We start from the raw sequence: 19,815 nt of genomic DNA, 5'->3' as shown, positions 1-19,815 counted from the left end.
CAGGCAACCTTACTACAGAATCAGACCACGATCATGGCTCAGTTGGCGCAGCTGCTTTCACTGGTCTCAGGTCGATCCACCGACGTAAAATTAGATACAAAGTCTGATATCTTGCCTGCAGACTACGAGTGCGACGATCAACCCTCCACTCCACAGGCCCATACATCTGTAGTTGCCAGTGATGCTGACAGTCCCAGTGTACGAGTACTGCAGCCCGAGGAGGAAGCTGGCCTTGAAGTTGTCAGGAAGAAACACAGGCCCAAGCGTTTTGATAACTTCACCGACCCAACAAAGAAGACCAGACTAGATAAATAAGGGCTAGTTGTTGAACCACTGAGGAAGTGTGACCCACAGCAGGAGAAGAGCTTCCATAAGTGGATCATCGGGAAGATCGACAACAAGAGAGGCCGGAACGTCTATACTGGGACGCACGGTGTGGCATGGTTCTTGCAGTTGCACATAGTCCAGACTTGGCTTTGGGATTCGGTATGTAAATTACATTCATGTTTTTAATTCAATCTTAAAATATATTGATGGTACTAACGAATTTTCATGTTTTTTTAGCATATTGATGCCGCTTTGCACATGCTACGCCGCCGACGCCACTTTTACCATGCTGCATTTCGGCAGGATGCTGTGATCATGAACACCACCTTCCCCCAGGTGTGCCTAGGTCATTGGAATCATTTCAGAGAGACCGACACTAAGTATACATGGGATCACGATGTGTTGAGAATGTTGAAGGGCGATGATAATCAATTCCTTGTATCATGGGAAAATGTGAGTGAAGTATATTTTGTCTTGCACGTCGAGAAAGTCGCACATTGGATCGCCATTGAAGTCTCCATTCCAACGTGGTGCATCAACATTTATGATTCCAACCATAGCGTGCTCAGTCCCACTCTGATGGAGGAAGCGATCAAGCCTTGGTGCTTATTGTTGCCTTCATTGTTATGGTGTTCTGGCATGTTTGACGACCATGAGGACCTCCAGGTGTATCCTGAGCAGAATGCAAAGCGTTTTTCATATTGTCGTATTCCTCCGGAGGAGTGTCCTCAGACTAAGACAAGGTATTCCCCTATTCAATTAGTGTATTTTGAAATCTGAAAATTAAAGTTATTTTTATCTTCTATTGACACAAAATCGATTATATGCAGTGGGGATTGTGGTATGTTTGCCATCAAACATATCAAGCATCTGGTTGCCAGGCTACCACTCGATACCATTATCGATGAGAACATCCAGCATTTCAGGACCAAGTGGTGTGTGGACCTATTCTATCAGAATTTGTCCCCGTGATGCTCTTTATATTTTTGTCTTGCAAATCTTGTATAGTATAGCATATAGTTAGTTTTGTATATTATTTTTTATCAAACAATATTTTTTGAAAAAGTTATTAAATAAAAAAGTACTAAATTCACATAATATGTCTGCCTCGACATCTAAACCAACAAAGTATTAGAAGAAGTACTCCATATAATAAATGCAACAAAATCAATTAAATAATTACATAACACAATATTTTAAATCCTAGCCTTACATGACTTCTATTGTGCCCACTGTAACGACCCGGATTTTCAAGACTCGATAATGCGGAAATATAAATGTTTTCATTTAACAAAATGTCTCAAAAACCCATAGAAAAAAAAACTTTTTAAAAAGTCGTATGGCCATACTTAACATTTAGTTACAAACATGTTTTACAAAGATTAGAGTGAGCCTAGTTTAGGAAAATTACACAACATTTCCAAAAATAAAAAGGCTTCCCAAAAGGTCGGTCCACATGTACATTTGCAAGGAAGACTCCAGCGCTCACTGCTCTGCCCTGCCCTGCCCTGCCCTGCCCTTGCCCTTACCTACAACATGAAACAACTAGGTAAGCGAAAACGCTTAGTAAGATCAACTTTCAAACAAAGCAGATAGAGAAATAGGGATCCGGACCCATCCGGACCGTACACAATCAATTTCAAGAATGCTAAAGCATCCTGGCAAACTTATGGTCATGCCTGATAACCAAGGATAAATTAATTCCTATCTAGATAAAAATCCTGCACTCAGAAAATTCCAGAACAAGCAGATATATTATATCACAACTATATCTTATCAACAAATATATCCCTGCACTCAGAAAATCCCAGAGCAAGCAGATATATTATATCACAACATAATTCGAGACCAACGCTCGAAAATTTCCAACAATTCATGCGTAACGCGCCCTCCAACATAATTGCTAATCTGTAAAAGAGAACCGAGTCCCCACACTAAGATCTAGCCAATAAATATTCTCATCAAGGGTAACTATCGTGTTACCTAGGGCATCGCTACTTATTCAAGAGTGTAATCCAATTTACACGGTTTTACGGAGACTTCTATGTTAATCAGTGGTGCTGGTGAGCAGTTGCCCCTAGGGTGTTCAACCTCACTCAATCTTGGCAACCCCTAGTGTCTCTAGGCACTCTCACGGAATGGCCAATATTCACGGCTGCTATCCGGGAATAACTTATCAGAGCACTTGCTCGGATTCTAACCGTCCAATGATTAAGTAAGCATGAGGGCCCCTAGGTCCCATTTATCTTGGCGCCCCTACGTTTAACCAGCTTATCCTCATCTCATGGCCACTCGTCACGGTAATGAACCGGACATAAATAAAATCAAGCAGTGTGACGGGGATCAACCGTCTAGGATATGACGGACTTCTACCGTTCATATTTTCTAAATCAGCACTCACTAGACTAACGTCTCTAAGCAACTTTCTATGACAGCCTATATATATGCATGTATCCCTATACTAACATACCAGACAATAATCATTTCATGTTGCAGCCATACAATATAAGTTGACTTACTTGGAGTCCTTAGCGCTCAGCAGGTTTTCACCCTCCAACGTTCAGTCCAGTTACGCTTAGCCAATACTGTAGTTACCCATACAGTATACTCAGATTAATTATGGCACTAATAATTCATTATTATTATTTTGGGCAGTTTGGTCATTTAATAAAAGTCATTTGTAAGGATTTATAATCCTTATTTGGTTTTAAACCTATTAAGGAAAGTCATACAAAATATTCGAGACTAAACCCTAAGTCTCGGGGAGACCTATCCTAAGGTCTCGATACCTAGGCTCGGGTATCACAATGGTATTTCCCACAATCCGCTAAAAATCTTATTCTTTCAAGATATCGCTATTAACCCGCACTTTCGACTAGTCGGTTAAAATATGTAAGATTTTAGCCGGTATTATATCCAGAAAATACAAATAAATTCCTTAATTATTTTTAAAGAAAATAAACTCTTTAAATTTTCCTTTTATTTTTCTTAAGGTTTTAATATCTAAAAACCGTTTTTAAGAAAATTGCCTAATTTGTCTTAATTAGGAAAACCGTTATAAATTTCTCATATTGACTAATTAATTTTCCAAAAGCAATTAATCAATTTTACTTACTAGGAAAATAATTTATTTAATTATTTTATCAAAATATAGGGTTTTAAACCCTCTTTTAATTTATTAACTATTAATAAATTAAATCTCTTATTTTTAGAAAGAATAAAAACTCTTTAATAAAAATAATTCATTTAAACTCAAAGGGATAATTTTAGTGAAAATATGATTTCAAGACTTACCAATTTATATCTTGAAATAAGCAAAATTTTACTTTTTACCTTATGTTCCAAAATCTCATTTTTACACTAAGTGTGAAAAACCTAATTTTCACATTTTTAACTACATACTTCGTTAGTTCATAACTTAAAATTTACTTACCCAATTGTTACCAAAATTTCCCAATTCCATTTTTGTTATGCCATTTAGGTCTTTGTAAAATCTTAGGTCAAAATGAGCATTTTTGATTGGTGAAATCATTTTCCAACAATGAGGTAAAAATGACCTTATTTTCAAGTCCTTATTTTTTCTAAACTTTGACAGTTAATAACTTTTAAACCGTTTAATATTTTCTTACCAAATTTTACAGTGGACTAATAGGTTATGCCAGCAATATGTCCACAAAATTTTAGAAAAAACTGGGTTCATTTTCTCTATACAGTGGCTGTCCAAATTTGGTTCCGAAAATAAGAATACGAAAAAAAACAGTATTTTACCTAAACTTTGAAATAGCATAACTTACTCATTTCTAAACATTTTTTTAGTGTTTCAAAAGCTCAATTTTATGTACTCAATCTCAACAACATCACAGTACAATTTAATTTTACAAAAACAATATACAGTGGCTGCTTGACCCCTTGGAAGTCACAGCTTAAAACATGTTTTGTTTTAGGGTATCCTACAAAACCCTTGGGGGTTTTGGTTCCCATTTTCAAAAATCAATACACATGCATCATAAAAATTATTAAACAACTACCATAACCTTATTACATCATCAACAAGAAACTCTAAGCATTAGATATACAAAATAATGCTTAAAACTAAAAACCCTACAACAAACTCATCAAAAGTAAACTTTTTACCTCTTTGGTGTTCTTGCTTAAGGTTTGGACCTTCCTATAAGCTTTGACTCCTTCAAAACCTTTCAAAAACCCTAACAAACTTCCCCCAACAACATAGTCAATTAGCTATTTGAAACTCTATGCTTAAAACTTTACAAAAGCCTAGATTAGTGAAAGTTTACCTTAGGGAAAATACTTCCTAGACCAAGACTTAGCCTCAAAGTTTCCTTGGTGTTCTTGGGCTTGAAAAATGGAGAGAACACTTTGAGAGGTCTTCAAAAATCAGATGAGTGAATGAGAGAGAGTGGTGTGGTCGGTTGGGGAGGGTTGGAAGAGTTTATACTATCTAATTTACCCTAAAAACACTCAAGTGTTTTACTCCCACTTGCCCACTTGACAATATCCCCAAACCTTTAAATAAATGGGAGTTAAACTCAATTAGTTAATAAATGGGGTTTCAAAACATCACTTGGCCGGCCAACCCTTGCTATATATATAATCATTTCATTTTTTTTTTTTATAAAGGTTAATAAATGTTTCATAAGAAGAAAAGTCCAAATTGGCTTTTGACACATTTTTCACTCTTATTAAGTTTTAATCACCAAACTTAACATTAATTAATTAAATTGAATGTCTCTTACATTTAATTTAATTAATCACATAATAAAATTTAACCTAAGGTCCATTCATGGAATAAAATTCCCCATTTCGGCAAAATTAGGCATTTAACACAAAATGCCTTAAAATTTCCATTTTCTTTTAAGTTTATTATTTTTTACCAAACTTTAACTTTTATGAATGTATTTTATGCCCAAAATATAATTGCCATGATTTTTCATTTTATTTTCCGAGATTTTTACCCGATCAGGGTTTTTGTGTCGGTCCAGGACCGAAAGTCTTATCTTGACTTTTAAAATCACAAAATTCATATTTTGGCTAGAAATAACTCATGGAATACTTACAAACAAAATATAATATTATTTAAAATAATATTCTTAACCCGGGGGAAAAATCCCGACCCGAGTCGTTTAAAGGTACCCAAAAACGTAGGACGTTACACCCACTACCACCACATCTGCTACACTTACGTGGCTTGACAATCTTTTTCCCGCGTGAAACATAGCTATTTTTCTTTCGCCTACCCATTTTCTGCTTCCTGGGCCTTCTTACAGGACTTGGACATCTAAAAAAATTGCTTTATCACCTATTTGCTTCAAATCCTTTTCCATCTCAGGTGATAACACAGTTGTTGCTTTTGCAACTCTTTCACGTCTATCTGCAAACCAAGGCTGAAGAGTGAATCTCATGAATTCAAGAAAAGTGGCGACTGGAAAGCTCCTTGCCTCCTTGGTCTTATTGTTAAAGCTTTCTACGTAGTTACTCGTCATGATATTGTATCGGTTACCAGGAAAATAAGCGCTACTCCACCTTTCAAAGCCAATTCCCTCTAGATATTGAGCAATGGGCGGATCAATTACCTTAATCTTGTAAAAGAACTTGTGAAATTCCATTCTTCGAAATGCGTACGCTACACACCCCATGACGTCTTGCATGTGGTCAGTTTTGAATTTTGCCACAACATTCATACATATATGATGGTAACATGCACCGTGATACGCATCTGGGAACACAAGCTCCAAAGCATGATTAATGCTTTTATGCCTGTCCGATACAAAAGCAAGGTTCTCAACGTCCCATATGGATTCCTTCAATTTTCTCATGAAATAAGTCCAAGAGTTATGGTTCTCACTATCCACCAATGCAAACGCAATTGGAAACAACTGGTTGTTTGCATCCAACGCAACAGCACAGAGCATGTGGCCACCATACTTATTCTTCAAGAATGTGCCATCCACACAAATTACAGGACGACAGTACTGGAAACCACGCCTAGAAACACCGAGGGAAAAGAAGCAATACAAGAAACGACCATCTTCTGCTACAAAATCAGTAATTGTACCTGGGTTCTTATGCTCCAACTGACACAGGTATCCAGGTAACTTGGAGTATGATTCCTCAGGTGTCCCTCTGACATACATAAGAGCATTTTCTCTGCATCTCCACGCCTTCTCATAGCTCATTTCGACCCCAAAATGGTGCTTCATGTCCTCCCTTATGTTGTTTGCCATGTACCGAGTACCATCGGTAGCAAATTTCCTCTTGATTAGGTGCCCAACAACCCACTGTGATGCTTGACGGTGGTCCTTATCTCGAATTTCTTGTGAGCAAGTGTGTATTTCGTTGTATACAGTAATCTCGAACATTTCAGATCGCATTTTTTTCTTACCCCTCAATCTCCAACCACAATCAGGATCCTTGCAGGTAATGTACCACACATCAGTCCCAGATTTCTTCACCATAAACTCAAAATTATTCTTCATCGCAAATATGGATGCTTTGGTTTTCAATTCAAGCTTGTTCTGAAAGAACTTCCCAAGGTGCAATTCTCCTGAAGCTTTGCTAGTTGAGCAATGATGTTGATGTGAGGCCTCTATATCCTCTTTGGTGAACATGGGAGCACTCCATGTTCTACAATCTTCACCTAAGTCCAATGGAGAACTCCATCTAAAACTATCATCAGTTCTACTTGGACCTGGATAACTACTGCTGGTCTCAGGTGTTTGCCGATCTTCTATTCTGTGCTCCTCATCTACCATAACATCTGAACTCTGTGTTGGAAAATCTACCCTAACATCTGGCCCACCAAGATCTGTTGCATCAGCAACAGGATCATCGTTGACATAAGGTTCGTAGCCATAGGGATCGTACTCCGCCGTGTCATGCACATATGACAGATCTCTGTTTAACGCCCAAATGTGACTTCCACTTAGCGGTAGTCGTAGTATAGATCGGACGGTCGATTCCACAAGGAGGCAAGGAAATAAGTTAATCAATAAATAAATGTTAGAGATAAATAATGTGAGGAAAATAGAAAGAGTGATATTTTTTGTTGTTTTTGAGATTTAAAGATTAGAAATAAAGATAGATTAAAATGTGATGTAACAATAGGTAATAAGTAGGAAGGATCAAGAATCACCAATATGCATACTTATTTATTTGGATCTTTGATTCACAAAAATTATACAAATGGATAGTTCACATCCCAACTATTCATTTGGAAGATTTAACATTGAAGCACAAATATATTTCACAAAAATGTATTCAAGTGATTATTATTATTTACCATGGAAAGATGAGATAAATCTTATGAGAAATCTAAAAATGACATTATACCATTGGCAATAATGCAATAAAAGATTGGACATAAAACCTAATACAAATATTACTTTTACTATTTATAAAATACATAGAAAGAGCATGACTAATTCTATATATAGATTTTAGCAAAAGTACATATATATGAGTGAGATGGAGAAAATGATAAAGATATTATCTATATTATTTTTACTAATTTGATAATACATAGAAAGTGCATGACAAAATCTATATACTATTAGTAAACATAAATATAGATAATAAGATGAAGAAGTAGAGATGAAAGAAAATAAATCACTTAAATATATAAACTTTAAGCACATGGTGAATCAAAAATACCAAACAAAGTCATAATGCATATAGGATCATCCTAACCTTCCTAAGAAGGTTAGCCTATTATGCTAAACATTCTCATGAAATTATAGAGAGAAAATATGAGAAATGAGACTAAAATTTGGTAGAGTTTTGCTACCTAAAAATTACATAGAAAATGTGAAGAAAGAGTCCCTATTTATAGAGGGAGAAAATGACTAAAAAGAAATTAACCAACAAAATGGGGTTTACAAAATAAATCTGAAATATTTATAATAAAATATGATTTTGAAAAAAATCAAATCTTACTATAAATATTAACCTAGTTATTTTTGTGTATGGTCAAAATACTCTTTTTCAAAAACACCAAAAAATATGAGTTTTAAAGCTCAAAGTGATAATTTGCAAGGCCCAATGTGCACAAAACATGGGCTGAAAGGTGCCTCTGGCAGAGGAGGGTTTTGACCCATGGGCAGCCAATGAGAGGAGGCCACGTGGCGCTGGCTGGGAGAGGGTTACGTTGGGCTTCAGCTGGTCACGGTGGGCCGAATTCTGGGCCTATTTTGGGCTTCAAGTTGCAAAAATACAAACTTTTCATCATTTCTTCAGTTTTATTTATTTATTTCTTCTTTTTTTTTTCCAAGTGCCAAAAATATCAATTAAATCCTACAAAATAAAACAAACTAAATTAAAATTAAATATTTTCATTTATAAATTTAATCATATTAATTTGATGAAAATATTAATTAAAACTTAATTTATTTTGACTATTAAAATCAATAAATGTGTATTTTTGGGCACTAATCAATCTCTAACCGGGATATCATCATGGACTATGACATCCGGATTTGTCTCGGGAACACATGTTCCAACGTCACCTTGAGTTCCTTTGAAACCATGACATGGAGGAGAAATGTTCTCTTCAAATCGAACTTCTTTATTAACGCTGGCAGAAGCCGATGCATTTCTTACACCTCCCTTCTTAATCAATGTCACACATAGAGGAATGAGATTTTCTATAGATTTCGATGCTAACCCAATGAATGTACTCACATGTCTTATCATTTTTTATAACGGTAGGTTTGACGGATTGTGATAGGCATGTGTACGGGACCTTAATTTTCAAGTCATGCACACATTTATCCACTTCAAGCTCATCGTACAGAATGTCAAGCAGTTGCTCATATGTCACACCCTTCTCCACGGGCAGAACTTGATTTTCAGCATCTCTGAAAATCCAATCCCTATTTTCGAGTTCCCAAACACCATTGAATGCAACAAATACGGAAACAGTCGAATCTGCAACAAAAAAACAAAAAAAAAGGTCAAAAAGTTAAACTACAACATAAAACAGAAAATATCGATTTCTATCGATATATGTCGAGTCCTATCGAGGTCACAAATATCGAGTTTTATCGAGTACAGTCGAGGACTATCGAGGTAAACAATCCAATAAAATTCTTATACACCTATCGAGTTTTATCGAGTACAATCGAGGCAAACAATCCAATTAAACTCTTATACACCTATTGAGTTTTATCGAGTACAATCGAGTTATTAAATCCAATTAAGATCTTATACACCTATCGAGTTTTATCAAGTACAATCGAGGACCATCGAGGTATTAACATCCTAACACTATCGAGGCACGTCGAGGTCCATCGAGCCAGCATGCATGCAACACATCGAGACCTATCAAGTTTCATCGAAACTCATCGAGGCAGGAAAAAAATCCAGAAAAAAACACACGAAGTATCCAAAATTCATTTCGACAGTGAAAAATTGCAATAAAACATGAAGGCATACACAGATCTGTTCGAAATAAGACAAGTAATGTAACCAGACAAGTTTCCTCACTACATATAACAAATATATACTTACCCATACGATTTTTTCCCCTAGATCTGAAATCCAAAATGAAATTTCTTGACTTGAAATGACTCACAACTTCCCCCTAGATCCGAAATGCAAATTAATGGTGGCTGTCTTTTTTTGTGTGTACAAGAGTTTGAGAGATAGAGAGGGAAAACATAAGAGATAGAGAGTGAAGACTATGAGAAAAAGAGAGGGAAAATTATGCCGGGGTATTTTGGGTAGTAACGTCATTAGTAGCACCAAAACAAGAGTTATATAGGAATAGGGTATTTTTTAAATGTAGTGTCACTTATTGCATTAAAACTCAAATTTCCCTTTCATTATTGTGTTGTTTAATTAATGAGCATGACTTTAAAGTAGAAATATTTAATTCTAATAAAAAAATATATTGGTTGTGCTTGGTAAAATTTTTGTTTTTGAATTTTTTAAATACAAAAATAGAAATATTATTTTTATTTTTGTTTTGTTATTTTAAAAAAATAAAAATATGTTTTAACTATTTTTGTTAAAAACAAAAAATAATAAATGCGTTTGATAACTTTTTTTTAACAATATAAAATGAGGTGTTGATTTGAAAAAAGAGAAGAAAAAAAGAATTGAAAAGTAAAAAAAGAGTTTAAAAAAATTTCAAAAGTGAAAAATTATATTTTCAAAATTTAATAATTTTTAATTAATTAATTTTAAAAATAATAAATAAAAATAGAGTTATTAAACACTGATTTATATTTAATTGTTAAATTTTTAATTAATTAAATAAAAAACTATTTTTTAAGTGTTACCAAACAATACTATTATAACTCCAATAGAAGATTTCACATCCTTTCTTCAAAGTTATTTCGTCTTCTAGGCTCTATGACATTATAAATTTTTTCAATGAATATATTTCTTTGCTATAAAAAAAAGAACGTAGTAGTGACATTATTAGCTTCATCCATGTGATTGTGATCTATGAGTCATCTTTACTCCATAGAGATGAACTATGAATTAAACAGAATTTGAACTATGTTGTGAGCAGTGGATTCATGGAGATCAAGAGATTCAAGAGAGGGTTATCATTATATCGTATATATAAGAATTATACGATAGATAAAAGACCCATCTGTATAGATATCATCATTTACATCCATACAGTCGTATGCTTTGGAGGAAGCTTGTACAGTTTGGGAAAGGGTTTTGATTGATCAAAAAGAGGAATCTACTAACCGATATGCCTTTAGGCACAACCATACATAACATAGAAATCACACTTGGAAATGGTGGACAATTAGCTAGAGCAGCAGGTGCTGTAACGAAACTGATTGCAAAAGAGGGAAAATCGGCCACATTAAAATTACCTTCTGGGAGGTCCTTGATACCCAAAAACTGTTTAGCAACAGTTGAGCAAGTGGGGAATATTGAGGTGAACCATAAAAGTTTGGGAAGAGTCGAATCTAAATGTTGGCTAGGTAAGCGTCATGTAGTTACAGAAGTAGTTATGAACCCGGTAGACCATTCTTATGGAGGTGGTGAAGGGAGGGCCTCAATTGGTAGAAAAAAACCCTCAACCCCTTGGGATTATCCTGCACTTGACATCCATTGCTTCTCCGATATAATATATATTTATATAAGAAAATTGTTCTAAATTTGCTAATACAAAGGTAATTACCATTATTTATAAATTCAAAAACTTAATTGCTAACAAAAAAAAATCAAGAATCATTATACTAATTTCAATAATTTTAAGAGGCATTTATTCTAAAAATCTAAAAAGTTAAAAAAAGTGAATTTTCGGAGTCACTTAATCGTATTTGAAGCTCATCAGTCTTTGGCCATTTTTTTAACACAAAATTACCACAAAAACACACTACACTCACTAATAATTACAATGTCAGCAAGTCACACGTGTTTGTATCTTAAGCGGTGTACATAAAAATGACCTGGAAATAGCTTCTACGTTATTTCTTAAAAAAAACATTACTGAAAACTTCCAAAATGTTGTTTTTAAATATTATTGTCTTATTAATTTAGTACCTACCACTGTCAAATAGTAGTTAGTTTATTAATTATAAATTTGGTTTTCTTTTATTTAGAATTTAAAAAAGAAAAAGAAAATGGAGTAATGTTGACATTTTGTAATATGCCAAAGATTATCAATAAGAAGCGTGAATTTTAATTAGTGCTTAATACTGATTTCAGAATCTATTGGATGAATTGACATTATGTCTCCCGTTCCCCTTGAAAAACCACCAATTGCAATAGTTTAATTCGTTTTTCTAACGGTTAGTTTACTGTGATGTACTAAATGATAATGTTAGTTGGCCCCAAAAAAATATAATTGTGAAATATATATTTATATAAAGTGAATGGTGATTTATGACTCAAAAAATAAAATATAAAAAAAACCCAGAAATAAATTTTGACATCATTTTTACAAACCAGGATCGTAGAACACTCTTAAATGATTGTTAATAATTAAACCCCACAATCCAACTTACAAACTGATCCAAAAATGGGAAAACGATGAAATTTGTCGTATGAAGAAAGATTCGTTTTAAAGTAACGACTTTCCGATTTTGAAACCCAATTGAAACAGATTAAACAAGTCTGTGTCTGTGTAGTGTATTCTTCATTCATAGTTCATGTTCATAATCAACTCTTATTTCATCGGCGCGTGTATGTGCACGTGCTTAAGGTGGGAGGAAGATGGCGGTGGTGAAGACTGGGTATTGAGTTGAACGAACTTGAAGCTTTGAGGAATAAGAGAACAACAAGGGTCGAAGAAATATTACCAATATAAACCAAACCAAACCAAAACAAAGAAAAGATATTTGATAACATCATGATGTGATTTATCTTTTTGAGCACGAGAACCAATATATAAAATATATATATATATATCACTTCACAAATTCCAAATCTTAATATTTATAAAAAAAACACAATTTTTATCTTTATGGGTTTTTGAAAATTCACTATTTGATTTGTGGTTTCTGTTTGTTTTAATTTATTATAATGTGAAGAGTCGGACTAAGCAAACCCAATTTACAAATTTAGTTTGTTTGTTCTGTCACCAATCAGGGATGCTTACTTTTCTTTTTCTTATTCTTTATTTAATTATCAGTTCATAAAAAAGTGGTTTTTATTTTTTTAATTTGAATTATTTTTTGATAATGTTTGACCCTGAATATGTTGCAATGATATTTCCTGACACCCACGCCTCATTTATGTTGAGAACTTTTAATTAATTTTAGAGTGACTGTGGCCATTTGATTTTGAGTTTTTGTGTTAGATAGACTTGGAAAGAGAAGGAGATAATTTATAATTCTTATCGAGAAGTAGATTCTTTTTATACGGATTTTTCCCTTTTTATTATTTTTTTGGGATTTGATTTTTAAGGGCTAGGGTTTGCTGTCTCTATACTTTACTCTCTTCCTTGTTTATGATTATTCAAGGTACGAACTCACTTGGGTCGTTGATATTTTCATAATTTCCTCATCTGGGCCACTTGACGTTCCTCCCTTTCGCATCTGGGTCGGTCGGTAATCTTACTCTCCTTCTCTCAATCGCCTAAAGGCGCTGAATTTTCCCTTGTTTTCTCGCTCGATTCGTAGGTTTTCTCATCTGGGTTTTGTCAAATTTTTCTTGAATTTTAGAGTGTTTTTAAGGCTGAAATCGAGGGCTTTTTTTACTACTTTGATTGCATTAATTAGTGAAATTTGGTCTTTTGGTTTCGTTTTGCGTTTTTCCTCTGTAAATTTCATGGGATCAAGTTACTAGGACCTCTGTATGAGTGGGTATCGGCTTTGAGACATAGATTTTGTCCGTGATTTAGTTCTCCTTCATTATTGCTCTGTAGAAGGTGAAATTTTGATTTAGAATACTCATTAGGAGGACATTGCTGCTTGGTCATGATGGTTTTTTCAATTTAGCTCTTCTCTGAGAACGTTGACGACTTCCCTTAGCAAAAGGAAGTTTATTACCTTGTCTCCTCTCTGGGAATCTGTTCGGAACAAATGTTTCATCCTCAGGGAAATTCGAAACAATCTTGTAGTCTCTTAGCAGTCACTTGCGGGGGTGTCTCAGAATCAAAACTTAAAAAGGATGTGTTAGAGAATCAGCCGGCATATCCCTTCCCGGAGTTGGTCTCTTCTGGGCGTTTGGAGGTGAAAATCTATTTTTTTATTTAATTAATGAGCTCTATTGCATATGCATCTAGATTTTTTTTTCCAGTTTAGTGTTTCAAGTTTGGTTTCTGACTGGAATGCAGGTTCAAACTCTGACTAACCCAAGCAAAGAGGAGTTTTCTAAACTTCTTGAATCTTGTAAACCAAATCTTGTATACTTGCAAGGAGAACAACTTGAGAATGATGAGGTTGGGGCTCTAGTGTGGGGAGGCGTTGACTTGTCGACCCCTGAAGCAGTATCTGAAGTCTTTGGCACCACATTGCCTTCCACCGTAAGTAAATATTTCATCTGCAGTGGTAATATTTATTGTCGACTGTATCTATGATCTGTTTTCTTCCATTGGAAATTCTTACACTGCATAGTTACCTATTCCTTGCACTTGTGTGAAGTTAAGCAATGTTAATGTACGTGATGATAGTCCATTAGCTTTCATAAATTGTGATTTTATCATGTTGTTAGGCCATAGTGGAGTTCATATATGTTATACGTGCATGTGATGCTCATTCTTCCCAATTAATCCTGCAACTAAAACACCATGTCAGTAATTTGTTGTAAATATAGATTACTACTGGAATTTTATTTACAGTTTCAGCCAGATGCTAGGGTATTCACTGCCTATCGCTGTTTTTAATCATTTTGAATGTAGCTTGTAGATTGTTTTATATTAAAGGTTTTTAATGCAAGTAAGAGGTTAGCATGGAATAATGGAATTGCTATTTTTTGTGTTAAGTGCTAACCAAATGCAGCAAATAATGTGAAATTTTTTGCAGTCAGGAAATAGATATAATTTAGAGACTTGTAAGCTTTTAAAAAAGTTCACAAAAATCAATGGCATTTTGCATGTATTTCAGGGAGTTTTGAAACTGTACGCTGCTTAATCTTTAAATCTCCCATTTCACCCTTTCTTGGTGTTTCGTTATATTATTTGTTATGTGCTTTCTTTATTGTGCTTGTACTGCATGGGGGTTTTGATTCCATCTTCTTCTTATCTTGGTGTAGGTTTATTTGGAGATACCAAATGGTGAGAAATTTGCAGAGGAGCTTCATTCAAAGGTAATTTTCTTTGCCTGTGCGCATACATGACCAATGATAATTGTAAAAGGAGAAGTTGTTTTAAGGGTTAAACAAAACTCACTTTGCCATAGCATTCTAATTCAGTAAAGTTGATTTAAAACATAAAAAAAGATGCCTGTAATTATATGGCATTTATATTACTTTCATAAGTTTCATTGACTTGAGGCCTCATTCTGCAGGGAGTTCCATATGTGATATATTGGAAGAACACGTTTTCTCGCTATGCTGCTTGCCATTTTCGTCATGCAATGTTTTCAGTTATAAAGAGGTATTTAACTTTTCCACTTCGGATAAATTAGCATTCACTATCTTATGGGATAAGAAATAGAAGTTTCTATCTTTGATCACTTTATGTGTGTATATGTAAAAACTAAACGTATAGAACTAAATGTAGGGATCTGATTTATGATGGTGTAGATCATTAGTTTGGCATAGTTGCTACATATGTTTTGAATCAAAGACATCTGATACTACCTTTGTGTCTGCTCAGAAGCAGCTTGAGGTTACATGTAGTTTATTTCTATTTGTTTTGCATTGCAGTTCACCAATTCATACCTGGGATGCTTTCCAACTTGCGGACGCTTCCTTTAGGCTTTACTGTCTCCGAAACAACCATGTCCTTCCTGCTAAAGGTCATAAGATTAGTGGTGAACTAGGGCCATGTCTACTTGGAGAATGTTTAAAAATCAATGTTGACCCTCCTGTGGCAGAGGCAGAGGTAGAAGAAGACGAAGACGGTTCTTTAGATGCATTCCCTGCCATAAAGATACACGATGATGATGTGAGCTTGAGGTTTCTTGTTTGTGGTGTACCGTGTGCATTAGTAAGTTCAGACAGTACCTTCTTTTCCTGTTCTATTTACCTCATTACTTTATAAGCCATGCTTGTATAAATGTAGTGCCAAACCTAATGTCCATTTTTGCACTTATGGGATTTCTTTTATAAATTTGACTCATCTTCTTCCCAGGATGCAAGCTTATTAGAACCTTTGGAAGATGGCCTCAATGCCCTTTTAAATATTGAAGTAAGTGTTATACTTTTCTTTCCTGGATTGAGGCCCTTAATTTGCTTATGTTTGTATATTGCCTCTATATATCCTTCCTGATCGTTACATTCCATGCCTTAAGTGCGCAGTGTACCTTCTGAAACTAGCTACATTCTTCTGCAACAAATTTCTATTAAAATTAAGTTGGTCTGGTTTTCATTTTCTCATTATGGTCTTTTTTGCGCTTCAGATACGCGGGAGCAAGCTTCATGGAAAGTTCAGGTATGCTGCGTTTTAAAGTTTTGCTATAAATGCACATTTATACACTGGAAGAGTTCTGTATTGTCTTCCTTGTGGTTCATTTAGTTGGGATGCATTTGGGTTTTGGGTCTTTTTATTTTCATTGTTTGTATGTGATGTGAATGTGCCTTCTTCTCTTGATATTATCTAGAAGTTTTTTTTATTATCCTAATTGAGTTTTTCATAGTGCATTTACTGCTCTTTGTGGGCATCTATAGATTACTAATATCTTTATTATGTTGTCAGTGCTCCTCCACCGCCTCTTCAGGCAGGAACTTTTTCTCGTGGTGTTATTACCATGAGATGCGATGTATCTACTTGTAGTTGTGCACACATCTCACTTCTATTATCCGGTAGTGCACAAACGTGCTTTGATGACCAGGTAATTCCAAAGAATTTTAAGTGGAAAGGTTGTTGCGATCAAGCTATTTGCTTCTTACTTTAATTTTTTTTCAGTTGTTGGAGAATCACATAAAGAACGAAATTATTGAAAATAGCCAACTAGTTCGCTCACTTACCAGCAGCGAGGGAAACAAACTTCTTTTGTCTGAACCTCGGAAATCTTCGTCTATTGCTTGTGGAGCAACAGTATTTGAAGTTTGCATGAAGATTCCTGCATGGGCTTCACAGGTTTTTAACTTCTCTCTCTCTCTAATTTGATATCTAGAAATGAATTTTCTTGCTAAGGTTAAGCTTTTGTTTAAAAAACTATATATTTCTTTGTGTTTTGTTCCTTCTTCCATTTCTCTCTTTTATATTATATTTAAAAATTCAGATGTATTTATGATATCTATGTTTGTATGTGTAGCTAATTTATTTGGTGCTGCAATTTCAGGTTTTGAGGCAGCTAGCTCCTGATGTGTCTTATCATAGTTTAGTTGCACTTGGAATAGCCAGCATTCAGGGATTACCAGTCGCTTCTTTTGAGAAAGATGATGCTGAGCGCCTGCTTTTCTTTTGCTCAAGTCAGGAGAGAGACATCTCGAATGACTTTATTTTCGGCAATCCTCCTACTTGGTTGAGACCACCTGCTCCAAGTAGAAAGAGGTCTTATCCATGCCAAGAGAAAAGCCTGGTCCCACATGATGGTTATGGTCTTTCAAAACATGATAATCCTAAAGCGGATGAAAAGGACAAGGAGAGAGGGTTAGTAAATGGGGTTAGCACTCCACTATTGCCAGCAAGACAAAGATTGAAAATTGCAGCCATGAGGCCTATACCTCATGTTCGTCGGCCAAAAATGGCACCCTTTTCAGGAACTTCTGAGGCAGATGGGCATGATGGAAGCCAAGTTAAGGCAAATATTCCAATTGCTCCCCCCACTAAGCTCAGCATAGTAGGATTAACTCCTGCCACTCAGCGTAAATCATTCTCAAGCTCATCACAGGCTAAGCAAATTATTTCCTTGAATCCTTTGCCTTTGAAGAAACATGGTTGTGGTAGAAGCCCAATACATGCTTGTTCGGAGGTTAGTTATGTTCTGCTCAGAGTTTGAATTGAGTTTCTGGTATTTAAAATATGGGCAACAACAAGCTTGGGTGTCCTACTATTACTGTACAAGTATATGGTCTTCATTTTATTATTAATGAATTAATTTACATACCCGACTTGTTTCTCCAGTGGTATGTGTTTGGTTATCTTGTTTCTCCCATAATCACTCATTCACCTGCAGGAGGAGTTTTTGAAGGATGTGATGCAGTTTCTAATGCTTCGAGGACACACCCGACTTATCCCTCAAAGTGGGATTGCTGAGTTTCCGGATGCCATACTCAATGGAAAACGTCTTGACCTCTACAATTTGTACAAAGAGGTGAGCTCTTTTTCTTGGGCTCCAACTTGGTTCATTCAATTTAAGTGTAGGAACTTTTGAATTGATTTTTTTTTGGTACTGATGCCTTTCAGGTGGTTACCAGAGGTGGCTTTCATGTTGGTAATGGCATTAACTGGAAAGGACAGATCTTCTCTAAGATGCGCAATTACACCATGACCAATAGAATGACTGTACGTACAGAACTCTTTGATATAATACCACTTTAGTTATCTTATGACAACAAGGATGACCCAAAGAAGTGTGATTATGGCCTTGGAAGAGGTGATATTGAGATTATAAAATATGCATTAGAGAGATTATGGGAAACATTTATAATGTGGGCAAGAATGCAAAGATTATTTAGTTGCAATAAATTTGAATCTGGACAATGAATCTCCTCTAACTATCACCTTTGTTATTGCAGGGTGTTGGAAATACACTGAAAAGGCATTATGAAACTTACCTACTTGAATATGAATTGGCTCATGATGATGTGGATGGGGAGTGCTGCTTACTGTGTCACAGGTTCACATTTTATGGATTATCTTATATTAGTATTTCTTTGTGCTGAAAATAGTGAATAATATTTACAATCAAACACCTAAATTTTACTAATATTTGATTTTTGGCTTCTGTTCTACAGTAGTGCTGCAGGGGACTGGGTAAACTGTGGTATGTGTGGCGAGTGGGCGCACTTTGGCTGTGACAGAAGACAGGGTCTTGGAGCCTTTAAGGTGAGTTTATTTCATTCTGCAACTACCTCTCAACAGGAGGGTGGTTTGCCTTGTAATCATGTAAATAATTCTTTCTTAATCATATTTGTTATGAACTTTTGCAGGATTATGCCAAAACAGATGGGCTCGAATACATATGTCCACACTGCAGTGTCAGTAACTTCAAGAAGAAATCACACAAGGTTTCAAATGGATTCGGTCAAGGACTAACAGCATCACGGCCGCTATAATTCAATTTTGGTTAAGTTTCATTGTTTGGCTCTCTAGTTACAAGGTCGCTTTCTCCCCTATCCTGCACGAGAAATTGTTAATTTGTTGGCATGTACTATTCATTAGAGTTAAATGAGTCAAAGTACAAGGAATGGAAGGTGATGGGGAAAGAGAGAAGTTAGGGGGAGAAAGAGGACCAAAAGGTAGGCAAGTATAGAGTATATCAGTATACTAATGTTAATGTAGGGCAATATTTATCCTAATTAGTAGTAGGAAACCTTCATTTTTGTCTCTTTGTATTGCTCTCTTTTCCCCCTTTTCTTTATGGGGTACTGGGGGATTTGATGGAGAAATCTACATTATATAGGAAAGGGTGGTTGTAATATATTTGCATTTCCATTTTCCCAAATGGACATCTACTAATATTTTTTTTCAATGAAAGCTAATGATAACCTCTATTTCTATTACTCTTTCCTAATTAGAAAACTATTTTGTATAATTCTGATTTGGGGTTGATGTGATGCTGATGATTGATTATCCTAGATTAATTGAATTTTATTTGTTATATAAAATGAGATCTGTATGTGTCTTCTCAGTAGCCTATAATATATTACAAATTAAAGTGGAAACCTAAACCGTAAGCATTTAATGTCGGGGCATGAAGCAAAATGATTCTTAATGTTGTGTGAAATTAA

At 35.1% G+C, this 19,815-nt stretch overlaps 2 protein-coding genes across 2 annotated transcripts; both read left to right on the top strand.

Moving 5' to 3' along the window:
* Window positions 1-788: 788 nt before the first annotated feature.
* Window positions 789-1,299, top strand: LOC133795044 (uncharacterized). The gene is made up of 2 exons (XM_062232498.1): window positions 789-1,070; window positions 1,158-1,299. The coding sequence occupies exons 1-2, from the start codon at window positions 907-909 to the stop codon at window positions 1,297-1,299; spliced, it is 306 nt and encodes a 101-aa protein (XP_062088482.1). The 5' UTR covers window positions 789-906.
* A 10,949-nt stretch (window positions 1,300-12,248) lies between these two features.
* Window positions 12,249-19,587, top strand: LOC133794621 (AT-rich interactive domain-containing protein 4). Its single transcript, XM_062231949.1, has 15 exons — window positions 12,249-13,985; window positions 14,090-14,278; window positions 15,007-15,060; window positions 15,261-15,349; window positions 15,622-15,904; window positions 16,049-16,105; window positions 16,317-16,348; window positions 16,613-16,748; window positions 16,823-16,996; window positions 17,202-17,834; window positions 18,039-18,176; window positions 18,269-18,367; window positions 18,601-18,701; window positions 18,820-18,910; window positions 19,015-19,587. Exons 1-15 carry the CDS (start codon window positions 13,836-13,838, stop codon window positions 19,138-19,140), a joined length of 2,352 nt encoding a protein of 783 aa, XP_062087933.1. The 5' UTR covers window positions 12,249-13,835; the 3' UTR covers window positions 19,141-19,587.
* The last annotated feature ends 228 nt before the right edge of the window (window positions 19,588-19,815 follow it).

This window comes from Humulus lupulus, chromosome 8 (assembly GCF_963169125.1).
Source record: "Humulus lupulus chromosome 8, drHumLupu1.1, whole genome shotgun sequence".
NCBI classification, from domain to species: domain Eukaryota; kingdom Viridiplantae; phylum Streptophyta; class Magnoliopsida; order Rosales; family Cannabaceae; genus Humulus; species Humulus lupulus.
This window is presented reverse-complemented; position numbering and strand designations above follow the sequence as displayed.